This window comes from Passer domesticus, chromosome 1 (genome assembly GCF_036417665.1).
Source record: "Passer domesticus isolate bPasDom1 chromosome 1, bPasDom1.hap1, whole genome shotgun sequence".
Taxonomy (NCBI): Eukaryota; Metazoa; Chordata; class Aves; order Passeriformes; family Passeridae; genus Passer; species Passer domesticus.
This window is the reverse complement of record NC_087474.1, coordinates 34,209,366-34,226,734: the sequence shown is the minus strand read 5'-3', so window position 1 is coordinate 34,226,734 and position 17,369 is coordinate 34,209,366. Positions and strand designations below refer to the sequence as shown.

The window sequence follows — 17,369 nt, the reverse complement described above, 5'->3', positions numbered from 1 at the left end:
CAGGCATGGCTTTTAAGGAAGGGAAAAATAGTGCAGCAAGATAAAGACTAAGCAGAAAGCTCTAGGATAAAGGATATTTGATCAGAGAGACAAATATATATGGGGAGAAAAAAAAAAATTTCCTGAGCCAGTCCTGGCCTTCTCTGGCATCCAATCTGTCATGATTCGGAGACACAACTTAAACTAAAAAATGCAAGAGAAAAAGCCTACAAACATGTCAGTGGACAATTAAAACCAGCATCTAAAACAGCAGGTAGGGCAAAACAAGCAAGAGCTGTGGAGGCAGTGTAGTCAGTAACGTGATAGTGCCAGCTCTGGTCAAAGAAAATGTTTGTCAATAATGAGAGACAACTAAAACATCTAAACCTTAAATAAAGGATGTATAAAGCATCAAGAAAGAGCAGAAACCACTGGAAATATATAATAACAAAATTCTCTAAATATTATTTTAATATTAACAATAACCAAAATTCTGGTGTAAACAAATCCAGATTTTTCAGGAAAGAGGACAAAGAAGGTGAAGCTAGCTGCCTAATGCAGTACGTGCGTCATGTCAGAGATAGCTGAGAATAGGAGAGAAAAACACAGCTTGTTTGTGGTTGGTAAACCATCTGAGGAAGGATGATGACTGTTCTTACTACCCATATGGCACCACAAGACTTTCCAAGCAGAGGAGCATGAAGGGAGAGATGATGACTGGGTCCCCATCCAGCCATAAATCTCCTACTCCTTCGAAGGAAAGCCAGGCACTAGATTGGTGCTCACAGCAGTCTGGAAGGGAACAGATCTTGAGTGAAGGGCCTCAAAGGGCATGAGTCTGTTAAAATACCCTTCTGGGACCAGTGATGATAAAAAAGGGTGGACCAAGAGCACAGGAGACTGCTTGCAAGCAACCTACTCTGTAGCTTCCTTCCACTTAACCACAAGCTGCTGACCACAAGTGTTCCATACGGAGATTCCTGTAACCATCAGGACTAAGGTATTTAAATTAATTTGGCTCCTCAAAGACTGCATGCTTTTCAAAAGCAGAGCTGACAGAAAAAAAGTAATATTGCCAGTAAGATGCCAGAACAGTCTAACAAACTACAATGTAATAACTTTTAATAAAAAAGAATGAGGTTGTTTTGAAACAAAGTAAAACATGGAAGTTGACCAGAAATCTCAGTGTAAGCTGACAAGCGTGTCTTCCTTGACATAGCACAGGATTATAAAAGCCATCTCTCCATTTGTAGCTCAGCATGAAATCTGAAACCCCAGAGGAATTTAGAACTTGATTCCAAGATCAATCCACTATTACTAGTTTAGAATTATGCCAGGAATTAATGATTTTACATTTGCAGCAGAAACAGTTTGCCCAGCAGGCAAGAGCATTGCTTTTACAAAGAATTCTCAAACCAGCAGCTAAAGTCTCCACCAGGAATGTGCCAAGAAAAGCAGTAGCAACAAAAAGAAGGAGCTTATTAAAATAATAAACCTAGTTTCCAGTACATTACAAACAGGAGCACCACAGAGAAAAACATTGTCATTGTTCTTGTATTTTCATTACATATGCATCAGGTGTGGTTTCACTCATGCACTGTCAAATACAAAATAAAATAAAATAATTCTCCCTTCCAGTTTAACAAAAAATCTAACAAATCTCAACAACAAAGTAGATGTCTGCTTTTATTTTAAATATTTTAAACTGCTTGTTTCTAAACAAGCTTGGGAGATCTGGTACCTGACAGTTTTGGTTCTATTCACAAGAGAGCTCTGACCTCTGATTTAAAGATTTTAATTATGGGTGACCTCACCACAGTGCAAGACTCCACCTGCACAGTCATTTGCAAGATCAGAGCCATTTCTGTGTTTCTGCTGTACAGCATAGGACAAAACTAATTAATTCTTGGCACCTGGTCTGCCTGGGCAAACATGGCACTCTCTCAGCCTTCTAGCAAGCTGAGCTTCAAATGCTTCCCATGTGAGGGGTCACTCTCCAGCCAACTTTTCTGAGGGAACCCACATGAGGGGACCTGCCAAGTAGCTTCCTGGCAGCTTACAACATCATTGTTTCAACAGAATGACAGGACCAGCACTTGACAATTCCACCTACACCCAGCTCAGTACTGATTTACCATGATCTCAGTCTCTATGGCACAAAGTTCTGCAGTCTGAGCCTGCCGGGTTGAAAAGGTCATCGAGCAATGTGTGTACTTAGATAGGCTGTGTCCACACCGACCTTGTTTCTCAGTTCCCAGCTAGGGAAGTAGTGCAAAAGTTGTTATGGAGCTCTTCCTGGCACTACAGCCACCGCCTAGTCCTGGCTTTAGTCCCAAACAGTGAGGCCTTTCAGTGTTAGCAGAGCCTGACGCCTGCTCTGCACCTGCTTGAAGCTACCACCATACACAATGGCAGGGAACAGAACACAAAAACCAGCATAGCAGGAGCAACGTTCTTCTAAATTTATGTTCCCAGTGCTCATTTCAAACACCACCAGGAATCAATGCCACTGCACCCAATAAACCCTCTGCACCTTATGCTAGCACTGCTGTATCAGATAATGTAAAATCTTGTATACTAAAGGGTTCAATTGCTCATGCCTCAAATGGAGCAGGGGGTTTATTCACTAGGGTGTACTTAAGATTTTCCAGTGTGGATTGCTAGATTTCTGTATCTGAATACAAAAAATGCAACAGAGTAAGTAGGATCATTTGTACCTGCTGAGCTTTTCTGTAGGTATTTAACTTTCTGACACCCACATTTTAAATGTAAATTTTGACTATTCTTGTACTAAAAGAAAACATGCAGTAACAGAAGCCACCAAAATGAAGGCACTATAAAATTTAAACTACTCTAAAAGTGTTTCCCAGCAGTCCAGAAAGATCACAAGTCAAATACCAAAAATACCCTGAGACTGGCTTCAAAAGCTAATTTTGGACTTCATTTTTTGATTTCTAAAATTTTGAGATCCCAAGTCCCATGATAGCCTCTGCATCAAATAAAAAGAAAGGGAAAACTCTTACATAAACAAAGTCGGAGGGCCTGGCAGTGCGATGAAAATGTCAAACAGTACAAGGCTGAAAACACTGCCGTGGGAGCTGGTGACACTAGCACTATTTATTCTCTCTGTCTACCACAGCAGAGTCCCCAGAATGACAAGGGATACCACGAGTAGTGGCAACAAAAATTTCACCTATACACATTACAATATAATCTCTCTCTAAGAATGCTAGGCTATTTCTCATACCCAGTTACCTGTGCAGTAGCTACTGATCATTCTAAAATGCCTTTTAGCATCCACACAAAATTATGGTTAACCCAAGAGAGAATCATGAGAAACTAGCATTTCTTGCACTCTCACCTTCCAGCCATTCAGAGAAGTCCTACTCAAGCGTTGCTATAATTTTGAGTTCTCTTTTAATTAAAAGGCTAAAAGTACAATATTAATTGACAGATGGAATTTAATATGTAACACTAGAGATGGGGTACTGACTTTTAAGGGCATTATTACTTTGTGATTAGAATGGTAAATTAACCTATTAGTTGTCTGCAGCTAGGCTGCTTCTGGTACCTGGGCTTGATCATTTACAGCTGGTAAATCTACTCTGCAATTTCCATACGTGTATATTAAACAGATGAAAAAGAGAAAGAATGCTCTTCAAATGAGTTCCATTCCATTCAGACACGTAGAACACATGACATTATGAAGAAATCTGCAAAACAGAACTCATTCTCTAAATACATTTAAAACGGTCACATAAGAGTTCTCAAGTGAAGCACTCAAGAAGATTAGCACCTAGGAACTATATGCAACCCATGCCCCTGTACCTGTCCAGATGAAACAGAACAATGACAGCCTAGTATTTATGTTTTCTTTTAATCTTCCCCACATTTCACAGTTCCCACTTACCATTTTTGTATTTCTTAACTAGAAGAGTAAATGGCTACAGCAGCCACACTTTGAGACACCACAGCTATGCAATCCCAATTTTCCAACTGCTGAAAACGAAGTCAAACTACACAAAGATACAGCATTTTTTTTTCTACATGACTGATTCTCACTCCTTTATGAAAGCAGACTGGTGTGAGATATTATATATTATTAAAACACTATAAATCAGTATCCTTTATCTCATCTGGAACAAAGCACTCAAAAATTTCAGCTGTGCTTTGTCCAGCCTTTAGCACAGTATGCATGATCAGTCACCAACAAGATTACCAAGCCTGCACTTTCTCTCACTCCTGTGTGTTTTACCTATCAGCAATAAATATTGTGTTTTAGTATCTCCCTAGACTCCATGACAAAGTACTAAATATGATCTTACAGCTTAGATAAAATTTTAATAAACACATTCCTAACTATTTTGCTATTGGCACCATGCACAATGCTGTTCTTTCAGCTACACTTGCATGTCTAGGGGTCTGAATAAAAACTTGAGAGATTACTTCAATTTTTACAATAAATAATTAGCAAGAATGACCAAAAATTTATGCATATGAGTGCTCGTATGTGCACATTCGCTCATACTATATTTGGTAAGACCAAATGAAAATACCATAAATCATAATTATCTTCAGCCAAGATGTTTTACATATGCTGTTTGTTCTCTTTCCAAAGAACAGTAGTGCTAAATGTCATAGGAGCAAAACCAACTCCCACACAACTTCAGATGAATGCTGTAGCTCTCTGAATTTCTTATGAAGGCTGAAGGAAACAACTCAGCAAGGTTTTCAATCTAACTGCATGAAGGAGGGGAAAAAAACATCCCCTCAAGGGAAACTATCAGGTGATGCTTTTCTGAAACCTTGGAAATCCTTCTGTGTAAATTAGGCTTTTATCATAACATTATATCATGAGGAATTGCTTTTCTGAGTTTTCTATTACAGAGTAGAAAATAAGAAGAGAATAAAAAACTTGGTAAACACTGACAGGTTTATCTACAACAGTAATTCTCTTTTTAATTTTTAAAAATTTTTAACTAAATAAAAATGAGGTAATTATTATGCTTAATTTACATGCTATTCTAGCATTCATCATTGTTTCAAGTTTCACATTTCTGTCACCAAAGTAAGCATATTACTTTCTCCTTCTGCTGTCCTTGTTTCTAGTGTGCCACAAGGCAGCAAATAAACACCTGGTGCTACTTTAGAGCTTTAATCATCTGATCCATTGTGATTTTGGGGGTTAATTTCTATGCTAAGACTTTAATCATAACAATTCTAAAGAGAACAGAAGAATTTTCTTAAACTCCACAAACATATGAATCATTAAACAAACATCTCTGAGTAAGGCACAAACCAGCAGGACTGCTACGCATCCACACTTCCTCCAATATTAACATTTTAATAGGTGATGACTGATCTTAACATTACAAATTCATATATACAGAGGCCACACAGCAGTAAGCAGCCTTCACTGCATGTAATAAGTGAACAGCGTTTATCAAAGCAAAATTCTCCCTTGATCCTTTTCTTGGGAAATTAAGTAGAGAAAAATTTTAATCCGTCTCAGTGGTGACACCTACTCCAGAAATGTGACAAGCCAAAACTAACCTGGTTGCTTCATACACCACACTTAAAGGCAGGAGTGGTAAAAGAAATAAAGTGGGAATAAAATTAAGTTTTTTGTGAGCAGAAAGCTTAAAAAAACCCCAAACCTACCACCCTCTTCCACAAGACCACCAACAAAAACGCTATTAAAAAGCCCCACCTTACATGGCATGCCCATAAACTAAAAGAGCTTTGGAAAAAGTCTCCTGTCTACGTGTAGAGGAAAAGGGAACATGAAGACAATTGAATTCTGTAAGCTAGTGCCAGAAAACACATCAGGGCATAGTTTTATTCTGCCTACTCACCCCTCTCAACTGTATGACCCCCAGAAGGTAGGCATTTGAAGACATGGTCAATTAATCTAATTAGCTGTATTTGCATTTTGACTCAGCCACCCACATCTGCTACAGCAGACATCCCACCATCCCCTCCTGAGAAATCCGGGAATTTGTTTCCTTTTAAGTTTGGTCACACAGCCAGTAGCTTTTTGGCTGTTGGGCACAGGTGGCTCCTAGCATGTCTAAAACACTGTCTCCAAATCACTTTGTATTGTCTTGTAACAACTTTTGTGAACAAAATTCAGTACAAGTAGTTACAGAATATAAGCTAGTCCAAAAGTCTTAGAAAACAGTAGGAACAAGGCCAAAAAACACTAGGAAGGAACTTTCTTCTGCTTTAAGAAGGAGTTAACAGGATACAAAAGTTATGTGCCAACAATAATTAAAATTTCTATGAAGTAAGGACTGCAAAATTATTTGGAATCAAGGTTCACAATATTCACAATGAAAATGTGCAGAGAAAAAGATAATTGGTGACTACTTCTGCTAAAAATCTCTTGACAGCAAAAGCAAGAGGAAAGTATGGTTCTCATCCATAACTAGAAAAGCAAGACAAGTCCATGGTACCCCTGCAATAGCATCATGAAAAACTACAGGATTCTAAAACCCCCACCTACACACAGACATTTTTCTTTTACCATAAATCACATAAATTAAACTAGTGGCTCACCCACATAGCAATAGTAAAATTAAAAACTAACTTTTAATTGCTAACATGCAAATCTTACTGTGGTTTAATCATACCAGTATAATAAAAATCACTGTGCTGTTTACTTTGGAACTTTTCCAGCTGTTGGCCAAATAACAACTTGTTTGCTTTGAAGGTTTTCCTTAAAGCCACAGGCCTGTTAAATTTTTTCCTTCCTCCATCCCCTAACTGTAGATCTAGCAGCTGTAACAACAGCTGGGCAGATCAGCAACTGTAAAAGACAAATGCCAATTTCTAGAAAAGGGCTTTCTAGTAAAAGAAAATAGGGTCTGTAGCAATTTTTTGCAGACTCCCCAACTACAGGGTTTTACTCTGTAACCTGGCACCAGCTGGAGAGCTGCCTCTTACTGTGTGCTTCTGCAGAACTCACCAGGCAGATTCCTCATCCTGTCTCTCATTCAGTTCTGACAGGGAAACGTCATTTTGCTGTTGCGGAAAAAAAATGTCCTGACACACTATTTTATTAATTATTTGTGTTGATTCATATACTCTTTTTAATATCAATATTTATTGAAATCAAGGCTTCAGTATCAGACAATAATTAGAAACACATCTAGTATGTATCATGTCACCAAGATGGAGTGACTCTAAATTCTGCATATCTTATACAGAGATCACCCCATTTGAAACAGAATGACCCAACTACAATATGAAAACAAGGCTCCTTGTATAAAAACCCTATCACAGGAGTGGGTTTAGTTGTCAGAAAAGGGAAGGGGGAACGAAAAATCCTAAACTTGTTCATAATGATCCTTAGGGGTTCTTTTAGCTTTCTCAAGTAATTTACAATTGGCGTATGTTAGAGGAGTCTAAAAACGTCTCTAGATACTTTACTGATCTAAATTTATAAGGATAAGAACATTTGCAGCTTCTGTTGACTTTAATTGCAGTTGTGAGCATTAAGCTGCTCACAATATGCAGCCCACTTATTTCAGCATCTAAGTATAGGTTGTGTACCAGCCCAGAAGAATTGCTAATTGGAAACACTGCTCCTGGTGCCGAAGTTGAAACTGAATGTTGAAAAGAATCAAACACTGCTTATTTCATTTGCTGTCTTTATCCTCCTCCTCTTCATCTCCCCAAGTCATGGGGAGTTTTACAAAATGGTTCAGCCTGTAAAGTAGCAGAAAGAAACTTACAAAGAAACCTCCTTCTGGAAAAAAAGATAAAACAAGAGTATTATGAACCATACCAAACAAAATCAACCAACCTTCCTGGGAACAGAACAGGCAGAGATGCCAGGGAATGCAAGGGAGAAATGTATTTCTTAAAAAAACCCCAAACTTGAAGTACATTTGAAGTACATTTTAAGTACCATGTACACAGTCTAACACACTCTGCAAAAACATAAAGCAGTGACAGAAAAATATATGAAAGAAAGTCAGGAGAGATTTTATGACTTGAACACAACCGTGCCAGGTTCCTCTCCTTCAAAAAAAGTCTAAGAATTTCAATGCAGAAACAGGTAATGACCAACTGCACACAGAATTAAAGGAATTACTTAAACAGGTTTTTTTACCATAGGTACAATAATTGATTGTGAAGGTATGAAAATGTAATACCCTGAAAGTTCACCCAGAGCATCCTCCTCTTATTGCAAACATGCTGGCAAGGCACATGTTCTACTTCATGACACACACAGTAATGATCTGTTACAAGCTGTAATTGTTCCTGCACATGTACAAAAGAATATTGTGCTGTATCCCCAGGAAGACACCGTGTGCTAGAAAGGGCAAAATGTACAGCTGAACACTGTGAGTCTTAATAGGAGCTGCAAGAAAAAAGATGAAGGAATTAATACTTACCATCTGTACATTACCAATACAAAAATTAATTCCCTTTCGCTGGAAAAGTATTCACAAATGCTAAATTCTCACCATATGCACTGTAATAATCTCAAAACCTTTTGATCATGCACACCTAGCAGTAACAAAATTTTTGAGTATGCACCCCAAAATACATAGGTTTATTTCTTTATAAAGCGTACACATGTATGACTGAAGTTGCAGTATTTTCATCCCACACACCAACGGATCACCTCACACACCCCACTTTGGAGATCACTGCTGTAATGAACAGAGCCAGTGCCAGCAAAACAAACATCTGCCCCAGATATTTGCTATGAGTATCCATGCCAAAATCCTGTGGGCCCTGAGCTGGCTAATACAGCTAAGCTTTTGCTCACAGAAATGAAAAGTTAGTCTTACCAGTGGTGGTGGTGGTGGTGGAGGGGGCCCTCCAGAAGGTGGTGGTGGAGGAGGCCCTCCAGAAGGTGGTGGAGGTGGTGGAGGAGGAGGTGGTGGCGGCGGTGGTGGCACGGGCATCCGCTCGGATTTCTAGCTTCACGCAGTTGTGAAAAATATTGCCAGTCTATGTCCTTGAGGAGAAGGAAGGGAGGAAAAGGAAAAGTGGAAGAATAAAAAGAAAAAACAGAGAGGAATGTGTTTATACACTGCAAGCTGAAGATCGGCCAAAATATCTAGCTCTCAGCAGACTGAAGACTTTTATACTGCACTGCTTCCAAAAGTACAGTTCGAGCAGCCTCATTACAGTTATGATGACAACATACATCTAAAGAGCAAGCTCACAGATCTGGACCAGTGCCATGAGTACCAAATGCATAGATGCTAGACTGTCCAACTATTACATCTTGCCTTAACCTAGCCCATAGCCCTGAAATGCAATTCTGCAGAGAACAAATCACAGTCGACCACATGTAGACACTCCTGCTGGGACAAAAACTCAGTTGACTTTAAGCCAGAGGTTTCCTGCTCTAAGGAGAGAGTAAGGGACTTTTTAAGTCCCTAATGATTTAATAATAAATAAAAGAAATAATTCTACAAATTAATGCTTCTATTACCAAACGATATCATATCAAAGATCAGACATCTCAAGTGTTCAAGTCAAGTGTTTTTCCTGCCATTTTGAAATGTTAATTTTCCCAGTTCTTTAGTAATACATTTACAAAAGGCATGTATCTTCCAACAAAAGCTATATGCTTTTCTTTTTTAAAAAAATCTCTTGTAGAATGACAGTGCACGACTCACTGATTTTCATACCTAACCATGCCCTCAGCATGACTCAGTCATCATTAAAATTAACAAGAAACCCCTGTATTTCATTAGTAAAGTTGAAAAATAAATTACTAGGCAGTGCCAAAGACAGGCCTATGCAAGCCATGCTTGAAATCTTCTTTTGATAGTGATACTTGGAAAAATGCTCCGAACACATCTAGTTTTACATCTTGTTCTACATCCATCATGTCACAATTATTTTCTGAGACTCTTCACAATGTCATATGAAACAGTGTCAAAATCCCTACAATAACACAAAATATGTTATATGCTTTGTCTTTTCTTTCTGCAAGGTTTTATCATAACAAGAAATTACATTGGTTTCTCACATTTACTCTTTATACATCTCTCTAGGTCATAAATTGTTTCACTGACTGCTGAAAGGGACATTTTTCAATTTTAATGTTTTACTAGAAATTGATGTTACGTTAAAAAGACCACAATTCTCAGAAGCTATTCCCCTTCCTTCTCCCTTCATTTTTAAAAACAGGCACTCCATGCTTTTCCAGAATCATCTGTGTAGGGAGGAGGCCTGACAGTTAAATCTGGAAAAGTTCAGGAGAAAAGATAACATAGAAATGAGGCAAATTACAGTCTTGAGTGAAATATCTGCCTGTTTTGCCAGAGGGATAGATTGGAAGAGGCAGTGAAATTAAAACGTACATGCAGACTTGTTCACTTCCTACTTAGAGTACATAAACAATATCCCAATAATGGCTGAGTATCTTTCGCCTTTTCTATCTTGTAAAATACTTATTTAGAGATCACTCAAAAATTAAACATGCAGAGCCTCTGAAACATTCACTTTCTCCCTTGAGAGATTGCTATGCAAAGGGCTGGCTGATCAAAGCACCCTGATCTGCAACAGAATCGGTTACAATCACTTTAATAATCTCTTAATGAAGCTTTCCAAGAAAGCTGGCATCACAGCATCTCCACCATTCCACCCTCATTGTTGCCCTATTCAAAAACCCATCATCAGAAGACATCTCTTTTCCTCAATTAAGCCATTCAAAAACATGGACATAAGGAGAATGAGTCTTCCCAGCTAATAATATGTTTCGGGTTAGTGTCTTCCTACCCTGCAATACAGGCCTTTTGTCTTCATTAAGGATTTAGAATGGGAAATATGCTCTTAGTCAAATTAGGAAAAAAAAATACAACCCACGCTCCTGTGGCAGACCACATGAATGGCAGCAGGAGGTAGAGCACACTGGAGGCAAGCAGCAGTGGGAGAAAGGAAATGGGAATCAGCTCCTGCTATTTAAAAGTCACAATCTGAAATGCCATCAGATGACTTTTCTAGCTGCCTCTCTGCCAGTCCCTGCCCCAGCACTCGTTCCTCCAAATGATGCAGCCTAAATTCAAGGACTAGAAACTGTGTAGAAACTACAACCCAAAATTCAGTGCAGTGGAAGGGTTCACCATAAATCCCACTCCCTTATACTCCTGTCCAGTGGCATCAGGGAAAAATGCATTCTGTGGGGCTATAACAGACAGCCCTCAAATGAAATACTGGAGAGACATAGCTTTCCTCCCATGTTGTCTCAAACCCTCTACAAATGGACCATCTTTCAGAAAATCCTGCTGACATGCCTTCTTTAGCCTCTTACCACAAATTCGGAGGCTCGATGTCCTGACCTTGGCATGCTTTTATGTACACATTAAAACTCATGGTTTTTATACCAGAACTATTACAGGGTAATGCCTACACAATGAAGAACCATTTTCCACACAGAGGCTCTATTTGTTCAAGTGTGCTTTAAAAGGAGCACTGCCATCCCACAAGTAGGCAGTATATGCTGATAAAGACAGGAATCTTCAAGTTAACTTACAATAAAAAACATTTGGCTCTTAACATTTAGTCATAACTGCACAATCAACACTTTTTAATATGTAGGATTGGCTATGATTACCTCTTTTCTATTACTGCAGCAATATCACATGGACTGTATTGAAAGAAAATTATGGAGAAGGCTGGAACACTTTCAATATATCAAACCACATTACTTGGAGGCCTCTGTTCCTTGGTTAAAGGCTGTATTTCATTTGCCTCTCCCCTCACTATATTATATATATACACAGACAAACATGGATACATACATACATACATATATATATATATATATATAAACCCTATGGTCATTACATACAATAGCTTCAGAACATGCTGAGTTTATGGCTCTTCCCATAACAATCAAAATAAATTCTGAATTAAAACCAAAAAAAAAGGAGTATCATATTGATCAGTTCCAGTGTCTGGTAAGAGCCAGGCAAGAGGGAAAAGCTACAAAGGATCCTTAAGGCACATGTGCCCTTTCTCCACTCTCTAAATATGCATACCTATAATTGAAAGAGAGGGGTCTGAACTATCCCTGAGGGACAGAAATAAAAAGATACAGTTCAAAAGGCTTCCAAGGTGGAGGGGAGAAACCTATATGTTTAACCGCAGTTTCCTAAGGCAAGAAGCAATGTAAATCTTACCTTGACTTAAATATTGCAGAACAGAATCAAGCCCAACAATTGTAGAATTTATTGCAAAATAAAAAGAGAAGAAAATCCCAAACCTTGCCTTTTCTAGTCCATTTCCCTACCAAAGCAAGGTTGTACATTTTTTTTCCGAGTGCTTTCTGAAGTCTAATTTTAGGTGTCCCAAATAATGTGGCTTTTATTATTTCCCTTGGGAAGCTCTTTCCCAGTCAAATATCTCTTTTAGTTCAGCTTGCCTGACGCGCAGCCTAATTTCACCTTCTCCTAGTTTGATCCCATTTGCACTCCACTGCAGATGACTCTACCTTGTTCCAAGCAAAATAGTTTCTCCTACTGCTCAGCATCAGCTTTGTGGAATATAAGCACTGTAATTCTAAAGTACATTTGCAAGGACTTGTTATACTTTTGGAGTTGTTTTACTTCTCACAAGGCAGTGAACTTTGCATCAGTCAGAGAACATTATTACTCTTCTCTGATCTCAAAACAATTGGTCTTTTTTTGTTCTGTTGGTAAGGATAATTTTGAACCTGGTAATTTCATGTGTCACAGATTGTTCTTTGCGTGTTCTCGCTGCATGTGCTTGAATAGCAGCTGGGTTTAAGAACAAGTCTGCAGTCATCAATGTAAGAACTCAAGCTCCAGATTTCTGAAGGCCCAAATAAAGTCTTCACCCAGACTTTAATTTGAAGTGTCAGACAAGACAGAGGAGGTGCAGATCTTTCTTCATGAACTGCTCTCTCAATCTTGTGCTGGATTTGCCTGTGGGAAAGTCAAAACCTCTGCCTAAGCTTTTCTGTACCTTTGGTCTCACTTTATTCAGCTACCAGACATGCACAAACTCTGATCCAAGTGCTTCCCAAAGGTCTCCTCCTGAAGCATGACTGCCACAGCCTCAGGGCAGGGCTCACACTAAAACAAAATCCTGCTGGGAGCAGAGATCCATACTAAGAAACAGTGGATTTTGGACAGCAGCTCACGTGTCTCCTGCCACACTGAAATTCAGCAGAACCACCACAGGTATGCCTGCAAGAACTATTCTAAAATACCTTCATCCATCAAGGATAGGGAAGGCATGTAACAGCTGTACCTTTAATTTAGTACAATGTCGAGAAGGGGAAAAGATAGAGGGAAAAAAAATCACAATTATTTAAATGTTTATAATATGCATTTATGCACTAAAACAACTCTAAACAGGGCTATTTTTTAAATGGCCAATGTCCCTAGGTCTTTAGGTGGTATAGTCATTAACACGAAACAACACAGTTGGAACTGAAAATCTGACTCTTACAACCAAATTGGAGAAAGGACTGCAAAATAACAGATTCATTAGTACTGGATTTGCAATCACTGCAGCTGCACACTCTGAAGTAGATAATTCAGCTTTGGGGAAGTGTACAGGTTTTCTTCCTTCAAAGGAAAGGCTGGGGGAGATATTTCAAAGGTGTGCAGGAGAGCTTATTTATAACATTGGTCTTACTTTCTTGATAAAAAACTGAAGAAAAAAAGTAGACCAGTCTGGTTGTATCTTTTAATCAACTTTTATGTAATCAAATATGATTTTCTGATCAACTGTACTGTTCTGAATGATAGCTTTGAAGTCCTTACATTTCAACAGAAATGTCAAATAATTTCAAAATTACCTGTGAAAAAACAGCATCAATAAGCATCTGCTCAACTTTCATGATCTCAAAAGTAGACAATTAGCATAATTGTTTAATTAGCAAATTGCCCATTTGCTCCTGTGAAACATGAAGGAAGAACAGCTGAAATCACTGGTATGAGATCTCCAGAGATCATTTAAAGACAGTACAACACATGCAGATACAGGGAAAATTAAAACAGAGAACAGTAAATGTGTGTTACACAGATCAACTTTCCTGCTGTCACTATCACAGCGGTAAAGACTTGGATGAAGCTTCTGTTTGGAACGAGCTAGTCTAGATTCTAATTTTAAGGTAATCAAACAATTTGATGTTTATGCACTGGATGCTACATTTTTTTCTTCTTTTTAGAGTGTGAATGACTTTTTGTATTTAGAGAACCCAACAAGAAAGAATCGAAGTATAGCCTCTGAATATCCTCTTACACCCTACAATGATAATCCCATTCACAAAATAATTGATAGTCTCTGCTGCATTTGAGACAAAATTTAAGAACTGTGCAGAAGTGTCAAACTGATAGAATTTCATTTACAGCAGGATGGCAAATACCCATACACATACCCATCTTAGTATATATATATATAAAATTTCACATGTAAAGAGAGTTTCCCACAGCTAAAAAAACTCCAGCGTTTCACCATCTAACAGTTGTACATCAGAATTGTGTACAACTTAAGAGGAATTTCTGCTCTCAGTCACTATTTTACATCACTGTAACTTGGCAGAATCTGACTTTTTCAATTCCATTGGAATGTGCAAACCTTAAGGAAGGGCTCATTCTCCATTAAATACCTGATGAACCCTTCTAAGCAGCATTTGTCTTCTACAGGGTCTGTAGGACTGTCTCACAGCACGTAACAGTATCCTGAATTTAAGCCAAGGACTGTAAGTTCCCCTCAGCTTGGACTATTTCCACCAGGCTTAATGCAGTTAAGGGCTGCTTCCCCCTTCTGCCTGAAAAAAGCCCAGCATGACTCTTATTCTGTCAGATGCCTGATAAAATTGCCACAAACTGTCCAGGGCTGACCCAGCAGAGACTAGAGGAATTTGAAGACGCCTTGCTTCCATGTGTGCTGTGGGCAGACCTCTGCTGGGCTCCCTGTGGTGCTGAGGCCAGAAATTACAGTGCTATGTCTTGACAAACCTCCCTTCAGAGGCAAAGCTGCACAGATGACTTCACATCCCAACATATGACTATTTCAGGGTGTAGCTTCCTCTGCTCCATGGGGATTTGTCACAGAAGACTGACTGTAAGGGAGCAGAATAAGAGAATTCATCATCCTCTTTTAAATAAGGACTAAGAGAACAGAACAACACATAACAAGAATAAATATGTTGTGCCTGTAGTAGTGCTAACCTGAAGTTAGAGAGCTCAAAGACAAATGAGGTAAATTAGAAGTAATTAGGACTTGCACAAAGACATAACTTTTCAAAGGAAACAATTTATATAAAGGCTTTCCTTGAAATTAATACCGCATCATCCACACAAAGACAGACACGGCTTGTTTCACTGCCAGCTATACAAACAATGGTGAATTTGATATACAGCCATTAGCAAAGTTAATCATTGGCCTAAGCTAAAGAAAGTGCAGCTCAGTAGACATTCAAGGTCACGGCCACATTCTGAAGACAACTGTTTACTCTTATATTCCTCAAGAGTATCAGTGTGAGCAGAGCTTGATCTGTCTTTGTAGTGGTAATTTGACATTTCAGGTTAACATCTGCAAATTTTGAAGTCTCTGCTAAGAAGCTAACTGTATGTTTTTACATAATTATTAATGATCTATTCCTTTATAGTTATTCATCTATTTATTGATGATCATTTTTATAATACAGAGTTATTTGAAAAGTATACCTGTACACAGAATGGTTTCCACAAAAAAAAAACCCAAAAACAAACATTGTTTAACCAATTCCCTTAAAACAAGAAAGTTTTGCTTTCTAATTAAGTAGCTAGTATCAAAATGGAAAATGCAAACAAGGCAGTATTCAGCATCTTGCTCTTCTATATTTCCTACAGACAGCTTCAAACCTTGTTTTAAAATGCCAGTGAAGTGAAAAGAATTTGCAAATATAGGTATTGGAAGACTAGAGGACTTCAAAAATCAAGTTCTTAAATAATTCTGAAATTTCCACTTTCAACCGTATGATATTTTATCAGAGGTCTGATTTTCATAGCTTTACATCTTGAAATGATAAATTTATAGAAACCTGCATGCATGCCATGTCAGGCTAATAGCTATCAGCTTAAAAAACAGTCTAATACTGACAATGCAAGAAAAAGAAATTTTGCAATTCAGCATGCTCCATGCTTTCCTACAACACAGTTTGAGGCCCCAGCATGGACTGTTGTCACTGTAGGTGCTAAGGAGAATTGCCTTTCACAAGGGATGTAAAACACAATGATCTGGTCACCTGAAGGAGTAAGTTGTCAGGGAAATCCTCACCTCAAAGAAAGAATGGGAAACTCTGATTCCAGTTTTCAGTGAAATTGTGCTTACTTAATTTCCATTCCAATGGTAAAAATGTTAGCCCTAATGGCCTAAAAAATTAAACTATAACTTCTGAACATTCATTCTCACTTTCATGCCCTTTTCTGTCAATCCTGTTGAAGCTGCTGTCCCATTTCAGTGACATAACAGATAGCTTCATCTCAGATGTTCTTTACACCAGGGTAAGGCTTTCATACTTACAAGTACATAACTATAAACTCCTGTGTTATTAAGAAAGCCTTGCTATGCTACCATAACATTGCATTTTTGCTATTTTAACTAACTCATTGCATATTATTTTTTCAGAACAATATGTTCTTATTCTCCCTTAAGTGTCAAAGCTGATATCAAACTGCCTATGTGCACAAAGGTGTAAATATCTTTCTTGTACAGAATTGTTAGCTGTTTTTTAAAGGAAGTGCACAAAGTACCTAGCTCCAATCTTACATCCATTTACTTAGGACAATGATTTTACTTTGCACAATGAACAGCAAATTGCAGTCATTTGCAACTGCAACAAAAAAAATCCTGATAAAAGATGTTTTGATTTGTAAGCCTAGTTCTGAATTGCTAATAAAACAAAGTGCTGAGAAAAAAACAATATGAGTTTATCAAATTGAAGTTTCAGCCCTTAGACTTATTAAAGGTCTTCACTGGTAATTCCTTGGGAAAGGCATCATATTTAAAGAGGAAATTGTGATTGATACCTACCTGTACACACGGCACAAGAAACGAACATCAGGGACTCAAAAATACTCAACTAACTTTGCTGCCTGATGAAGAAGGAAAATTATTCTAGTGATTAAATGGCAATAGAAATTTTTTTTTTGCATTTGTATCTATCATAGGCACAAAGGAGAAAAGTGGCTTTCTTTGAACAGCTCCCAAGTATACTTGCAGAGCAATCAGTATCTGCTACCATCAGACCAAGCAGGTTAAAGATGAGGACTCGTTTCCATGGATTCTGGTGTCAAGTTTTATGCTGGCTTTGGACTTCAGCTTTCACATTAACCAGCCTGGATTTGGCCCATCCCCTTTCTTTATTTCACTTTGTGAATATTTCTCCCCTTTTCTAG

At 38.2% G+C, this 17,369-nt stretch overlaps 1 protein-coding gene across 8 annotated transcripts in view; it reads right to left on the bottom strand.

Annotated features, from left to right (window-relative positions):
• WIPF3 (WAS/WASL interacting protein family member 3) overlaps positions 1-17,369 on the bottom strand; it is a 39,005-nt gene that overhangs the window by 15,900 nt on the left and 5,736 nt on the right. For 6 of the 8 annotated variants that reach the window (XM_064413399.1, XM_064413407.1, XM_064413403.1 and 3 more), the window contains one exon: positions 8,784-8,953. In XM_064413399.1, the coding sequence (XP_064269469.1) occupies positions 8,784-8,900 (117 nt within the window). In that variant the 5' untranslated portion in view covers positions 8,901-8,953. Of the gene's footprint in view, positions 1-8,783; positions 13,680-17,369 lie in introns of those variants that run through there. The other 2 variants (XM_064413377.1, XM_064413388.1) reach the window with 2 other exon arrangements.